Here is a 16948-nt window from a genome sequence, read left to right on the forward strand (position 1 = left end):
CGCCACCCATCTCCTGGTATGGCACAACCACAAGTTGGAGATTTTTTAGGGTAGTTTGAAACTCCTCCTCAGTTTACAAGAGCTTGTTCCACGCTCTTTGCTGCCTCTAACGCGATCGCCATTGTGTCCTCCATGGAATCTATCAATGGCAAGAGGGTATCCTCAAGGTTGCCTGTACTCGGATCATCTATAGTAGGGAATTCACATTTCACCTTGAGCATGCTAAGGCACTCATCCATGCAAATCCCACAAGATTTTTCAATGTCATGCAAAAAGAAAAAGAGCTCCCCCCCAACCACCTCTGGACATATGTTTCAATTTCTATTTCTGGAATGGGGGCATAGTCATCTTTGTCGCTTCAACCTCCCTACTGGTAGCACACTAGCCTTGAAGCAATGAGGGTTCTGAGCCAACCCCAGTGCACCCTCGGGGAAGTCTTTTTGGACGAGCACCCTCGGAGAAGTCTTTTTGGACAAGCATTGATTCACTGGGAATTGGTAATGGCTACCCTGTCTTGCTCACCCTTCTCTGTGACAAACCCCCCAGGCTAGGGGAGCTCAATCTCACCTTCCTCCTCTCCTTCACAAATGTGGAAGACAAAACGTGCCAACCCTGAGAGGAAGCATTGGAGCTTGCAGACTTATTTTTTTTAAAGCTCTATGAAGTGATCTAAGAGTGCCGCCATACCTTCAAATCTTTTAAGCCATTTTTTGAAGGTTTTTTTGTTGTGGACTATGTGCTCGAGTAGTTTACATGGCACCCACAAGCCATCATCATCCCATAATGCTAGTGAGTGCGGCCTCAGGTGGGTCTCCATGTAGATGAGCATGTCAGCATAGATCTGAGTGCAATTGGATGGTGGAGGTCCAGTCAACCATGCAAGTGAACATAGCGTGCAATTTCATGGCCTTAGGGAAGTCACTCTCATGTAGGAAGTCCATGAATTGCTAAAGGGGCATCATGTGATGAGGAGGGTTGTTTAGGTGCTTTGGTGCTTTGGAGAGTGCGAAGAAAAAAATGACACATAAAAGGGGCCTTAGGTATTTATAGAAGGTTTGTGTCCTTTCACACTGGACCAAAAAAAACACAGAACCATATTTTCCAAAATTGCATGAGTTGAAAACTAGGTTGAGCGAGACCAAGCACACAAAGGACCAAGTATGAAAGTAAACCAACCATACCACAAAACCACAATTTCAATAAACCAAAATGCCTATTCAACAAACCAAAGTATCGTAGAAAATAAATATATTTATAAAACTCTAAAACGGAGTGAGATTACAGAACAACTCCAAAATGGAGTGAGATTACAAATCATCTACCCAAAATGGAGTGAGATTACAAATCATCTACCCAAAATGAAGTGAGATTACAAAATGGACACTTCTAGCTTAGGTCCCTTGAGCCAAAGTGACATCATCTTGCCCCCAATCAGAGGACACCTTGGCGCTTGCTTCTAGCCACCTTCCAACCTATCTAAACACACCTCATTTTGTAAGTGAACTACGATAGTTATGAGCAAATACATTTGTTTAAAGAGCAAACAACCCTTACCTTCCTGCCTTGCAATTTGAAGCAAGCGTTGCCGATTTCCTCGTACCCCAAGATGCGTAGGTGATCACGAACATTCAATAGGCTCCAATGATCCACCGCTCATAACAAAATCGAATGCACAAAGTGGCACATGCTCGCAAGAATCGAAAGGAGACACTAGATTGTACTATATTGCACTTTAAATTCTTCCCTTTGTGCTCCCCCTCCACAAGGTCCCACCCTTGGCCAAGTAAATTGACCATCTCTTCAACACCCACCACCTTGCACATGTACATGGGGGGCCTTTGTGTGCAGTCAAAGGCCTGAAACATGAGGGAACACATGCATAGGGCATGCCCAAGTAAGACCCACTGATCTTGAGGCCTTGGTGTACTTCAAAGAGGCTTGTATATCACTAGACATATTTGCCTTAAGAGCAATCGTATCCAAACATCAAGCATTGTCCATTCAGTGCTAGAGAGAGGAGGGGAGGGGAGAGGATTTCTTCAAGCTTACCAAACCCGTTGGCCTATGTGGGCACTACATAGTTGTGTGTGTAGAAGAAAACTTTTCGACACAAGGTTAGAAGGGGAAATGTTGGAGAGCCACATTGCCCCTTCCATGATGTGAGCCACCAATATTCACTATTGGGTACCCAAGAACATCCTCATCACACAAGGTTACTATGAGGGTGCTACCACCCTGTGGAGCCCCCGAAGATCCAACCTTTCCTCTCAAACCTCGACAACCCCAAAGGTTCCGACACATCAACATACTACCAAAACCTCACATTAACCTCCGTGAAGGCAACCGTAAACCCACAAGGTCCAAGAGAACATTCGGTGAAGGTCCCCACTAAAGCAAAACCATCAAAACAGCCCACCTCGTCCCCCACACCGAAACTACTTACAGGTGGGTACCTAAAAATCTTCTTAAAGCCAAAAAGTTCTATAAAGGCAATAGGCAAATATGGCTACCCAATCTGTCCTGGCCAATGTTCTGCCCGACAAGCTCACCACACCACAACACCTCCAATGAGACCGCCAAAGTTGAGCATTACTACTAGCACTTTGCCAGACAAGGGCAAACGAAAGGTCTATGATGATGTTAAGCACATGCCTCTCATGCGCCATTCACTCCTACAAAGCCACAGCCATTCGTTCTTGCCAAACCATGGCCATTCCCTTCCCCGAATCCACGATCGTTCATCTATTAGAGGTACAACCATACCTTCCCTAGCCTCGGCCATTCCCTCTTGTGAATCCACATTCATTTCTCTATAGAGCCATAGTCATTCCTCTATAAAGCCACGGCCATACCTCCCCTAAAAGTCTATATAAGGGCCCACCACAATTCATTTTTCTCACTTTTCCTCTTGCTTCCTAGCCAAACTTTTCCCATTTTTTCTCCCAAATTTTCACAGCTTCCTCCCCACTTACCACCCCACCACTCCCATGGCTACTCCCCTGAGCATTGTGACTCTTCTCTTAAGGTTGTCTCCCACACTCCCCAAAAGAAGAGAAGGCAAGCATGCCACCGCTTTGAGAAGTATGGCAAGCACCCGACCCAGCTCTCCCATCTGGGTAAGGCCTTGATGAAGCACGTCGATGGGCACGCCATCCACAGCCTGATGAACAACACACACAAAGTAGAGCATAAGTTGCTCTACTACATCAAGCCCTACTACCATGCCATCACTGACCCAATTGTCATCATCTACTTGGAGCAGGGACTTGACCTCCTGAACTACCTTTATTTCATCGAGATGTACAATGCCAGCCAAGCCACATGGCAAGTGCTAGACTCAGAAGGTGCTCCCTATATAGTACACCTTAGCCTCAACCGGTCTAGGACACCCTCCAACTAGGACACCCTCCAACTCCCCCGATTAGAGCAACCTGTTGGGGGTAAAGGCCCCTGTATATGGGTATCTTAGCCCATCATATATAAATGGAATAATAGGAGATAAGGTAATTTTTGCTACCACCAAAAAAACGGTTGTGTCGTCTCTCTCTCCTACTCTCCTCGTGTGCTCACCGCTTCCAGCTGCCCACAACAACTGGTATCAGAGCTATTGTTCATTGCTTTCCTGTTGCCCACTGCTTTTCTACTACTGTGGAAGCCTTTTCTTACAGGTGTAGGTACATTAGTTTTGGCAATTGGATACATGCCAGTTGATGTCAGCACACATGCCTACTTGATGTGACAGTACGCTTTTTCAAAATCTGTGATCTTTGCCATTAGTGTTGTACATCATGTCTTCATCGCATTTAGAGCGCGAATTGTACAACATCAAGAAGTTTGATGGTACGAACTTCTCGCTCTGGAAAGAGCAGATTCAGGATGTGCTCATTCAAAAGAAGCAGTTGAAGCCTAAGCCTGCAGATATGGATGCAGAGGATTGGAATGAGTTGGATGCCTTAGCAAAGTCTACTGTCAGACTTCATCTTGCTGAGTCAGTGTACTTTACAGTGGTGAATGAGAAGACTACGCATGAGCTGTGGATGAAGCTATGTGCCACATATGAGAAAGAGACTGCCTCCAACAAAGTCTATCTCATGAAACGGTTATTTGAGCTGCAGATGAAAGAGGGTGGATCCATTACATCGCACTTGAATGAATTCAATATCATCTTCAGTCAGCTTCAAGCACAGAAGCTGAATTTTGATGCGGAGATGAAGGCGATATTTCTCTTATGTTCATTGCCATCATCATGGGATACTTTTCGCACTACTATCAGTAACTCTGCACCTGGTGGAGTACTGAACTTTGATGATGTTGTGGGTAGCTTTCTTGCAGAAGAGATCAGAAAGAAGTCTGTAGATCATGGCAAGCAAGATGTAGCTCTCAATGTTGACCATGGTAGATGGTAGTTCAGGGGGAAGTCTACAGAAAGAGGCAGGTCACGCAGTAAGTCACGCACTTACAAGGATATTGAGTGCCATCATTGTGGCAAGAAGGGACACATCAAGCGTGATTGTTATGCATGGAAAAGAGAGCAAAAGGAGAAGAAAAAGGATGTAAAGAAGAATGACGACGGACCAAAAGATGATGACAGGAAAGGGAAAGCAATCAATGCAGTCACCACCACTGATAGTAGAGACATTGAGATACTTTTCATGTCATGCCTACCTGCAGAAGCGCTTACTACATCCGATGATGGATATTCTCAAGATTGGATCCTAGATTCAAGTGCTTCATTTCATGTCACTCCCCATAGGGATTGGTTCAGCACCTATGATAGTGGAATGCATGGCTATGTTCATCTTGGAAACAACTATGCATGTGACATAGTGGGAGCAGGGGACATTAAGTTCTCATTTGCAAATGGTTCATCATTTACTCTAAAGAATGTACGTCATGTACCCAAGCTGACTAAGAGTCTTATATTGGCTGGTCAATTGGATGATAGTGGTTATCATACTATCTTTGGATCTCAGAGTTGGAAGATTCAGAAGGGCTCTATGGTTTTGGCTAGAGGTGCCAAATGTGGGACGCTGTATCCCTTGCATGTATCAGGTGTTTCTGATAATGTTGTTGCTATAACCGAGCAGCCAAGCACTTCTTTGTGGCATTGCCAGTTGGGCCATATGAGCCAAAATGGAATGAAAAGCTTATGCCGTTTGGGTTATGTGCCGAGTTTGAGCTTTTTTGATTTTGAATTTTGTGAACATTGTGTGTATGGCAAAGGAGTCTAAATCAGCCCACAAGTGGCAGGCTAAGAAAGAGCTTGACAAGTTGGACATTTGGCATGGGTAGGTGGAGGTTCATGATGAGGTGGAGTTAGGAAGGAGGTTACTCTTACAGGGTGGCATGACAACACCGGGCGTGAGCGACTATCACCGACTGGGCAGGGGAACCGGCAGCAGCTGTAGTTCCAGGCGACGGCACGGCCGCTTCTAATACGATGAAGCGGGCAGCCTCGTGGGCCGCCAACTGTTGTATGGACGTCGATGAAAGGCAGGGGACGGCGGGCAGGGGCGCGGACGGGAAGTTGAGGGCGGCTGAAGGGCCTCAAGGCAGGCGACGGCCACGTGGTAGGCGCGGGCGGCCTGGTGTGGGCACTGGAAGGAGCCCAGCCAGATGCAGGCGCGGCTCCTCGGATCTCTGACATGCACGCCCTTGTACTGTATCAAGCGCTGCTGGAGCTGCTGCTTGCGTGGGCGGCTCCGATTATCCGACCTCTCAGAAGAGAGAATGGGTACGCTCCCGTCACACTGTCGGACGCACGTGAAATTTCTTTGTGTGAAAGAGAATAAATAATCTACACTGTGTAGCCCAGTACACATGCATCTCGTCTACCAAAGCATATGCACATCTCAATCAGTAATGCATCAAACCCTTCACTGCCTCCCAATGCTTCTTGCCTCTGGATTTGCCATGTACCTGCTAACAACTCCCATTGCAAATGCAATGTCGGGCCTCGTAGCTATCATAGCATACATCAAACTGCCAACAACTGTTGATGCATAAGGAACCTTAGCCATCTCGGCCTTCTCACCATCTGACTTTGGACAATCTTTCTGGCTGAGTTTCACATATGGAGGAAGAGGAGTGCTCAATGCCTCCCCCCCCCCCGCCATATTGAAACGCTCAAGCACTTTGCCGACATACTCTTTCTGGGATAACCATAAGAGTCCTTGCTTTGTGTCACGCGTAATGCACATGCCCAAAATGTGTCTTGCATCTCCCAAGTCCTTCATGTCAAATGCCTCATGCAACTTGGCCCGAATACCATCTAGCTCATAGCTATTCCTACTAGCAAGTAGCATATCATCCACATATAGAATGAGTATAACCATGCTGCCATGTGCGGCCTTCTTGGTGTAAAGACAGTGATCTGACTCACTTTGCCTAAAATGTTGAGATCTCATGAATGCATCAAACTTGTGATACCATTCCCTGGGTGCTTGCTTAGACCATATAGGCTCTTCTTAAGCTTGCATACCAACTTCTCTCTGCCTTTTTCCATAAAGCCCTCAGGCTGCTGCATGTAGATGTCCTCATGCAAGTCACCATGAAGAAACACAGTATTGACATCCATCTGCTTTAACTCCATGTCATCTTTAGCTACCAAGCCAAGCACACATCTGAGTGATGATGGGAAGACATAATGAGACGTAATTCTACAGAATCACGATTGTGACTGTCTGTGAGTTTATCAGAGAAGGTGTTAGTTAGTAAATTCCCAAGGCTGGTTTGTGCAAAATCATTGTGTTTTGCTGGCTTAATGCTCCATGGGATTGGCCCAAGCATATCTAGATGAAGCTCTTGATGTTGAGGGAGTGTGTTGGTGTAACTTTTGCATCTCTTCTATGAAACACAAGACCTCTTGCTCCATCCATTGAATTAACAAGTCCATAGAATCTATAGTAGCAGATTCTTATGTGATCATATCTTTCTTGGACATGTGGTCTTATGAGTCTGCTACTACGATAGCTTTGCCTTTAGGGTAGGGAATTGAGTAACACCTGTTTTACCCTAGTTTTCTTATTAGCATCTTCTGTGATGTTATGTTGGGAAGATTCTTGTGGCTTCCCCGTCATACTTTCAGTGGTTTACTCGCTTCCGTCTCCATTTCCACCTAGTCTCGACCTTGTGGGTTGACTTAGTGAACTCATGTCGTAAGTTTGATTTTGTTTTGGGCATGTTAAACAACCCTAAAATGGGATTGATCATGGTGAAGGACATAGATTAAGCAACATAATTAAGGTGGATTAGACCACACTAAGAACTCCATAAGTGAGAGAGAGAGAGATTGCACACTCAACACTTGATCTATTGCATATCTCAAAATGAACCATATAATGATATAGGATTTCTAGCCTTATCCCACTTTACACATCATCATCCATGTGGCACTCCCTTTTCCACTCTTTTGGTCAACACTCACACACCATACAATATTACATGTGGCATTCTTATCTTGCCACAATATCTTGCACCTTTAGGGTGCTTTCCCACACACACAACACCACGATTACATCTCTCAACACTTCCTCTTAATCGAGGTGTTCCACAACTCACCCACCATCACCCATCAATGTAGCATTGCACAACCATAATCGCTACCTCTCAACACTCCCCCTCAATGATACATTGGAGTGTCCATCGGGCATGGTTACCCTCGTATACATGGGTAAAACAAATACAATGCCTTTTGGCCAAAGCTGGGCAGCAAACCCTAATGTGTGTGAACATCTTCTTGAAAGGTTCCTGAAAATTCAGTTGTGTGTGAATGAACCCTTAAAAATACTAAGGGTTAAAAGAAAACATTAAGCATAAATCATTTTAATTCACCACCATTAATTTTATTTTTTTAAATATGCATCAAATTTGCTGCTAGGTGCCAAATCTTACAGCTGCCAGCTCGAGTTGTTAGAGCGATAACAAATGCATGGAATAAAGTTGCATCGTTTATGCCATATGGGACCCACGATTGTCTTCTCCATGCTATCCTTTCGTGTTGTCCGCGCCATGGCCATAGCTTGCCATACCTTACTTTGTTTTGCTGCCATCTCTTGAATCTTTCATGCAGAGCTTCCTTAGTCAAGGTCGAGCTCCTTCAGGGCTCAACCTTTGCTTGCTGCTAGCTCTTATGAGATTTCTCTTACACACAAGCTCTATTCCCATGGCCAAGAGACCTGCTATCTTCTTCCTCCTCTCTACGCAGTTTGTTGTTGTGATCTACATGTAGGTGACCCCACGAGTTGCCTGTAGCATGCCAGGCAACTGGTCCACTTTCTGCAATCCACTGGAGTGACCCTATCTTTTGTCCAGCCGGGCACTGCATGCCACACCTGCAAGACCTTTGTTTGCACCCACTGAGAGGGCTCTCTCCACAAATATGGCAGCGTGCTGCCCCGTAGGAGCTCCATTGGTTCGTTTTTCATGATCGTCCATCCTCACATAAAGTCCCCAGATCCTGTAGCAAGTTTCTTCTGGCTATCTCTTCCACGGATATGCTACCTGCCCTTCCGTTTTTCGCCATCCCAGATGGGACTTGGACTCTGCCTCTCACTAACAAGGGCACCTACTTTTCTGTAAAACTACTCACTTGCACGAGCATGGCATCTCTTTGTCACAATTGTCTATGGACACTTTACTGGAGCATGTGACCCACTTCCACCAGGCCTCAAATCTTCTTCTATAGATTTTCCAAAGCCATTCACAATGGCTACCATAGCTCTACCATAACCTGGTTGCACTTCTTTCTCTTCCTTCCAAGGACACAAGCTCTTCCATTGAGCTTATCTAGGCTTTACTTGCCTTCACAAGAAAAATTGGTTGCATTCTCATTAGTCCTTTCATGGATAAGGCTTCACAAGAGCCTTTCTGTTTGTTGCATTGCCTCCCTTTGAGGTATCCAAACACATGAATTTCTATCCAAATCCATGGCCACCTTGAGCTCCTAAAAGAGCTCCATAACCTTGCATGCTCTCCTCTTTGCATGCTGAACCTTCAAGGATGCTTCTTCTTTTTAAGATTTCATTACCATGAAACCAAGGTGCAAAACATGTGAAAACTACCAAGGTTTCCATCCCCTTCTTTGCTCTCCTTCATTGAGCAAACTACAAGCCATGCCATTTTCTTGACAAGCTCCAACATGGACTGCAAATCAGCCCATAACCACATGTCCACCACTTGAACAAGTATGTGCACCTTCAACCTCTTTGCCCAATGCAAAGAACCATGGGATTCATGATCCCATCACATAGCAACCCTTTCATAGAGCATTCTTCCATGCTCAAACACCAAAATATTGAGGCAATATAATACACAAACCAACCTTCAATGTTGTAATTGCAATTTGCACCTTCCTTGATGATGAGACAGCTTCCAAGACTTTATCTTTGCTAGAATCTCCATTTTCAGCGCTTCCATGGCAGCACCATAATCTCCATGAGCATAATCTCTCTCCAAATGCAATCAATGACTGTGCTAAGTTTTTTTTAATAATAAAATGAAAATAATGCTTAATCAAATAAACACAACAAAGAAATCTATACATAAATAATCATCATGACCAAGAGCCCACCCAAGCTCTGATACCATGTTAAATAACCCTAAAATGGGATTGATCATGGTGAAGGACATAGATTAAGTAACATAATTAAGGTGGATTAAACCACACTAAGAACTCCATAAGTGAGAGAGAGAGAGATTGCACACTCAACACTTGATCTATTGCATATCTCAAAATGAACCATACAATGATATAGGCTTTCTAGCCTTATCCCACTTTACACATCATCATCCATGTGGCACTCCCTTTTCCACTCTTTTGGTCAACACTCACATACCATACAATATTACATGTGGCATTCTTATCTTGCCACAATATCTTACATCTTTAGGGTGCTTTCCCACACACACACACAACACCACGATTACATCTCTCAACAGGGCACCCACACGTGTTTCATTACTTGACGTGGTAGAGTCATGGTAGAGTGGTGTGCTTTGTAGCAGGTTTGGTCGTGGTGATTGGGGTGATTGGTGGTTGCTAGACGAGGTTTTTTCATAGATGGTTTTGCCACGGGGCTTCGTGACTTGGTTACCCATATTTCCCTATTCCCTTAATAGTATCCCTATGCTTTTAACACTCTTTTGGGAACCCCATAGTGCTAAACATGAGGCTGTTGGCTCCTAGGGTTTCTATGCGGGGTGGGTCTGGGCCTTTGCTTGTCACACTTATTGCACCCTCTAGGGTACTTATGGTGCCTCTAGTGTAGAAAGACATAGTAACATCTTGGATGGCTATGGCTGCTCAAATTCGAGATTGTGTTTTGACTCTATGGCATTCCATAGTGGTAATGTATATCTACAGCTCTCGAATTCACAAGTGGGCAATCCTTTGCTTCCAATTAACTTCACAATTCACAACATAGATCTAGCTTCGTCTGAGCAACATGTCTTCTTCTTCTAAGGCACCTGCACAGGCATGACAAAAACCTTACACGGGTAACATGTCCTCTTCTAAGGCACCTATAAGCATGACAAAAATCTTACACGGGCAAGGGTTATTTTTGGTGGAAACATTTTCAAACTTCCAAAAGCTCCTATGGTTTTCTCGTATGCGCACTTTTAACTATGGTTGATGTGGGCTTCGGGTCTCATACAAGAGCAAGTTGTGACTTGCCCCTAAGTCAATCATTGCAAGGAGATTAGTAGTTGTGACTTGCCCCTAAGTCAATCGTTGTGCAAGGAGATTAGTAGTTGTCCCTCCCATAGAGAGTCCTACTTTAAGCCATGCAGGCTCTATCTCAAGGTCCTCTTCCTCAATTAGGGTTATAGTGGCCATGTTTATTTAGAGTATCAATCCACTTTGTTTTGCCTTGGCTTGGGCTGCTCTTGCCTTAGCCTCTTCTTGTACTTCTTTCTTGAGTCTTTCTTGTCTCAGCTTTTCTTGTTTCTTTTTGCATGCCTATTCCAACATGTCTTGGGTTAAGGGCCCATAACATTTCTTAAGTTTACTAACATTTATGTAGCCTTACATCTCAATGCCATCGATGGTCTCGATGTGAGCTGTAACCTGGGGGTGAGCTCTGCAACTCTGAATAGACCTAACCCTTAATATTTTAATTTTTTTCGCTTGGAAGAACCGACCCCATACATACTTGAGAACTGTCTCTAGTCAAAATTGGGTTATTGTAGTGCAGTAGTGCATTTTGGGAGTGTAGACAGTGTTTGCACATGTATTGTTGACATTGGGTGTATGTACATGTACCTTGGTTAGATCTAGTGACCTACAGGTTGTGATGAAGTACAGCTGCTGTAGTCACTGAAGATACTCCTATGTTACAAGTTGCATATATAGAAATTGTCTGTTGTAGTTGTTTGATTGTTATTTGTGCAAGTAAACATGTCTGGTAACTGAATCAATCAAATTCTCAATGAGAAGCTAGACAAGAACAACTTCCATGCTTGGAAGTTCAGAATGACCAATTTCCTTTTATGGGTAAAGGATTTTGGGACTATGTCGAAGAAGACAATGAGGAGCCTCCTGAGTTGTCTGAAGAGAATGCCACTCCAGCAGACATAAAGGCATTCAAGGATTCGAACCAAGGTGCAAGGAAAGTCATGTATTGGCTTTCCATTAGTGTCATATACATGATGATAGGACACTCCAACAGTTACGTGGTAGAATCTGGTGACTTATATACAATGACAATCTTTCATACTATGCTGGACAAAACTTAAAAATAGTTCATTGGTAGTAGTTCTAGTATGTACATGAAGTTTGTGAGTTCCCCAATGGGCATTAAGCTTAGGGTAAGGTTGCTCGATAAAGTCCAGTGTCATATTGGGGTTCTGTTACATACGGGTAAGATGGCAGAGTGTCTTATGAGCGGATGAAACCATATTAATTTGCGAAGTGGTTAACACAAGGGGATCTCGCTAGAAACAGGGAAGCACCATGGGACTGGTGAAGTTTTCTGGAAAAAAATTATATGCGCTAACCCATGACATGTTGCCATTACACACATTACAAATAAAAATATCGGTGGAGGCGGCAAAATCGCGCAACTTTTCAAACAGGGGAAGTGAAAAACGGGCGGAAGATGTACGCCGTCGATCTTTGATTTGGAAAGATCTAGGCCGTAAAAATCCCAGAAAAAGGGCTAGGGCTTGTGCACGCGAGTTTAAACTGGGGTTGGAGGATTTGGGGAGTTTTATTTTTGGTGGGAACCAAGCGCACCATCTTCATCATCCTCGTTTCTTCTGCTCCCTGATTTCATCGGCTGATGCACTAGGGTTAGGTTTTCCGTTTTCGTGCCTTGCAGTGTCGAAGAGCGATTCGATTGCCTGCCCTGCGCGCATCAGTTTGCCTTCGGGTTACTGCAGAGAAAGGGCAGATCATCCGTTGCTCGAAGCAAGATCAAAGCCCTGAGATGTGGTTTCTGAGGTGCAAACCCTAGATTTCAGAGCTTCGTCTGGGAATACAGCAGCAGGATCACTCTGGAAAGATCAACCTCATCTATCAGGTAACACTACTTCCTCCTGCTCTAATCTGTTGATTTTCAAAAGCTTTGGCCACATGGTTTCTCACATGCGCTACGATTCTCTACGATTCTGTGTCCTGCCCTTAGGCTTACGCTTCACTGTGCTTGTAAATCCGTGCTGATGGTTTATTCTATTGCCTTCCGTGAAAGCAAACTGTATTATTCGAGAATGTAAATCGATCTTATTGGAAAGGAAGGATGGTATGTCAAATCCGTGTATTGTAGCTTAGGCCCTTTTGGTGTGGTCCATACTTTGCTTAAGTCTTGAACGAGGGGCTGCTTTGGCCTCTCATTGTTGTTTACTTCAGCAAATGGCTTCTTTGTATAACATCTAATGTATCAAGCCCTTGATTAGTCCATGCATCAGAGATGCCCTGAATACAATGGACACAAAGAGGAATAACCGCTTGATAACTATACAGATGTATCAAAGCTGAGAGAAAACCAAAACATTCAAGCAGAGCATACAGCTTGACAAACCGCCGTCCAAAAAATCGCTATGTTTGTCACTATTTGGTTAATTTATGGCACATTTAAGCTTTCTACCAGCTTATGCTTATGCCTTTTACTTTGAGCCATGCTTAGGCCATATATAAGTTCTTTACTTTCACGAATGAATGGGTTCCTTACCCTGGTTTCAGTTGAGAGCATGTGTCAGTTTAGGTTGACTTTTAGATTCAGATGATGTTTCCCATTTAACCCATTTTCTTTTGTGCAGTATGGCACTGGAGGTCACCCAAATTCTCCTCAGTGCGCAATCGCCAGAAGGCTCAGTTCGCAAGGTCGCTGAAGATAGTCTCAAGCAGTTCCAGGAGCAGAACCTGCCTTCATTCCTTCTCTCACTAGCGCATGAGCTGGCAAACAATGAAAAACCACCTGAGAGTCGCAAGCTTGCCGGTCTTATTTTGAAGAATTCTCTTGATGCAAAGGATGCTTCACGGAAATCTGAACTTGTTCAAGCATGGATTTCTCTCAATGATGCCCTGAAAGCTCAGATCAAGGCAGCTCTTTTGAATACATTGTTGTCAAATGTTCTAGATGCAAGACATACATCTGCTCAGGTTATTGCAAAGGTTGCTGCGATAGAGTTACCACAAGGGCAGTGGCCAGAATTGATAGGGATTTTACTGACAAACATGGGAGGAGCACAGACGGAGCACCCACCGCACCTCAAGCAGGCTACACTCGAGACCCTAGGTTATGTCTGTGAAGAGGTATCAGCTAATGTTCTTGCACAAGAACAAGTCAATGCCATTCTTACTGCAGTAGTCCAAGGTATGAATACAGCTGAGAGCAACAATGATGTCAGGCTGGCGGCTACTCAAGCTCTTTACAATGCACTGGATTTTGCACAGAGCAACTTTGAGAATGATATGGAAAGAGATTACATCATGAGAGTAATTTGTGAAGCAACACTCTCTACGGATAAAAGGGTCAGGCTGGCAGCTTTTGAATGTCTCGTCTCCATTTCGTCAACATATTATGAGAAGCTTGCTCCTTACATGCAAGATGTTTTCTCCATCACATCCAAGGCAGTGCGTGATGATGAAGAGCCTGTTGCCTTGCAAGCCATAGAGTTTTGGAGCTCTATCTGTGATGAGGAGATAGAGATTCAGGAAGAATATGGAGTTGATTTTTCAGGGGATTCTGAGGTCCCTTATTTCAAGTTTATCAAGCAAGCTCTCCCTGCACTCGTACCTTTGCTATTGGAAACGCTTACAAAGCAGGAGGAAGATCAGGATCAAGAAGAGGATGCTTGGAATTTGTCTATGGCAGGTGGCACCTGCTTGGGTCTGGTTGCAAGGACTGTCGGGGATGATGTTGTTCCCCTTGTTGTGCCCTATGTTCAAGATAACATCTCTAAGCCTGACTGGAGATGCCGGGAGGCTGCTACGTATGCATTTGGGTCTATTTTGGAAGGGCCTTCTCTTGAACAATTGACTCCTTTAGTCAATCATGCTCTTTCTTTTATGCTAAATGCAATGAAGGATGAAAACAATCAGGTAAAGGATACTACTGCATGGACCTTGGGTAGGATTTTTGAATTTTTGCATGGCCCTAACATTGAAGCCCCTGTCATAACTCAAGCCAATTTGCCGCAAATACTTGGCGTCTTGTTGGAGAAGATTACAGATGCACCAAATGTTGCTGAGAAGGTTTGTGGAGCTATTTATTTACTTGCTCAGGGCTACGAGGAGACTGATGGGTCGACTTCTCCTTTATCACCTTTCTTTCAGACCATCATCCAAGCCCTTCTTCTCACAACAGATAGGGAAGATGCAGGCGATTCTCGCTTGAGGGCATCAGCATATGAAACCTTAAACGAGATTGTAAGGTGTTCTACTGAAGACACTGCACCGATTGTGGTACAGCTTGTGCCAGTTGTTATGCAAAAGCTTGGCAACACACTGGAGATGCAAGTTGTTTCAACAGATGACAGGGAGAAGCAGACTGAGGTGCAGGCCTTACTTTGTGGTGTACTGCAGGTGATCATACAAAAGCTGGGGTCATCTGAATCTACCAAATTTGGGATTTTGCAGTATGCTGATCAGATGATGGGGCTCTTCCTCAGGGTCTTTGCCTGTAGGAGTGCTACAGTTCATGAAGAAGCAATGCTTGCTATTGGTGCTCTGGCATACATCACTGGTGTGGAGTTTGGAAAGTACATGCAGGAGTTTTACAAGTATCTGGAGATGGGGCTTCAGAACTTTGAGGAATATCAAGTGTGTGCAATTACTGTTGGAGTTGTTGGTGACATCTGCCGAGCTTTAGATGACAAAGTTTTACCATTTTGTGATGGTATCATGACTCAGCTGTTGAAGAATCTATCTAGCAGTCAACTGCATCGCTCTGTGAAGCCCCCTATCTTTTCTTGTTTTGGGGACATTGCACTTGCCATTGGAGAGAATTTTGAGAAGTACTTGATTTATGCAATGCCAATGCTACAAGGAGCTGCAGAGCTTTCAGCACAGGCTGTGAACCAAGACGATGAAGTGATTGAGTACTACAACCAGTTGCGTATTGGCATTTTGGAAGCATATTCTGGCATTTTTCAAGGTTTCAAAAACAAAAAGTCAGACTTGATGGCTCCGTATGCTGTCCATATCCTGCAATTTCTTGAAAGTATATATGCAGACATGTACAGGTATGGGCTTGTTCTACTTGCACTCCTTGCATCGAGTTTTTGTTTGACCGTTTATAAATTTTCATCTTCTTTTGAAGCTACCAATCAAAGAGATGGATATAGGGTTTGCATGTAGCATGAATAATCGTCTACTTACAACTGAAGAGGAGATGCTATCTGTACCTTTTGTTTCGAGTCACAGGCTGTGCTAGTAGTTAGCATTCATCAGTTCTGACTGTGATTTTTGGACTGATTTTGACATTTTGTACAGGGATGAAGCTGTGACGAAGGCTGCTGTAGGTGTATTAGGTGATTTAGCTGACACATTGGGACCCAATGTGTCAACACTCTTCCAGAACTCGAGCTTTCACAAGAACTTTTTGGAGGAATGCCAGAGAGCTGATGATCGGTCTCTGAAAGAGACAGCTGATTGGGCATTGGCAACCATCAACCGTATTTCTTCTGGATAAAGTTTTCCTACAGCTTTCTGTTGCAAAAGTTTTAGTCAAATTTTCATTGTATTATTGGTTCAATTCAACTATACATGTCCATGTTCATATAGGTGCATGCCCATTTTGAATAGCTGGTTTGCTGTCAGAGCTGAGTCCATTTTTATGGAATCAGCAAAGTCAAACACTACTGTTCAAACAGTAGTGTCGGGAATGTAAGGTCTGTGTAATTGTCAGGCTCTAATAGATGGCCACTTACACTGTGGCTGAGAGTCTAGGTCCAAGTACCACTCATGGCTGTGGTGCAGCACATGTACGAGTTTTGGTCGGTTTTTTTTCCGAAGAACCCTCAGCTAATGATGCTTATGCCATTCAATTGGCTTTTTCAAGGTTCTAAATCTGGCACCGTGTTTGCTTTTACTTCTTTGTATTGTTTGTTGCTGAATGTCCTTGAATTTGGTGCTTATTTTGCTGTGAGTTGGGTGGAGCTAGTAGAAACTCAAATAAAAAAGTAGGGCTAGATTCTCAGCTTTCTTTTGGGAGAGTGAAGCCGGTGATGTGGTCACTGTTAGAAAGAGTCCATATATTGGACAATTCAGTTAAATTATTGCAGAAACTGGTTTCCTACTTTGATGTTGATGTTCTTATTTATTTCTTTATTTTGTTGCATGGCTGCTGCATTTGAATGGATGGCTGCTGGATGTTTGGGGGTAGGGGTGCAATGGTCATATAATGCCATACATAGGGCCATAGCTCCATAGCTATAGCTTTGGTAAAGGCTGTAACAAGGTCCCTTAGTTCTCTCCTCGTCGCTTCCCCCTTTCTACCTCATGAGC

The 16948-nt window shown here is 44.0% G+C and overlaps 1 protein-coding gene across 1 annotated transcript; it reads left to right on the plus strand.

Moving 5' to 3' along the window:
* The first annotated feature begins 12180 nt into the window (after positions 1-12180).
* LOC147636431 (importin subunit beta-1-like) lies at positions 12181-16533 on the plus strand. The gene is made up of 3 exons (XM_086801873.1): positions 12181-12521; positions 13258-15684; positions 15935-16533. The coding sequence occupies exons 2-3, from the start codon at positions 13259-13261 to the stop codon at positions 16131-16133; spliced, it is 2625 nt and encodes an 874-aa protein (XP_086657999.1). The 5' UTR covers positions 12181-12521; position 13258; the 3' UTR covers positions 16134-16533.
* The last annotated feature ends 415 nt before the right edge of the window (positions 16534-16948 follow it).

The sequence above is a fragment of the Cibotium barometz genome, chromosome 8 (assembly GCF_041138505.1).
Source record: "Cibotium barometz isolate CiBa-2024 chromosome 8, ASM4113850v1, whole genome shotgun sequence".
In the NCBI taxonomy this organism is placed as follows: domain Eukaryota; kingdom Viridiplantae; phylum Streptophyta; class Polypodiopsida; order Cyatheales; family Cibotiaceae; genus Cibotium; species Cibotium barometz.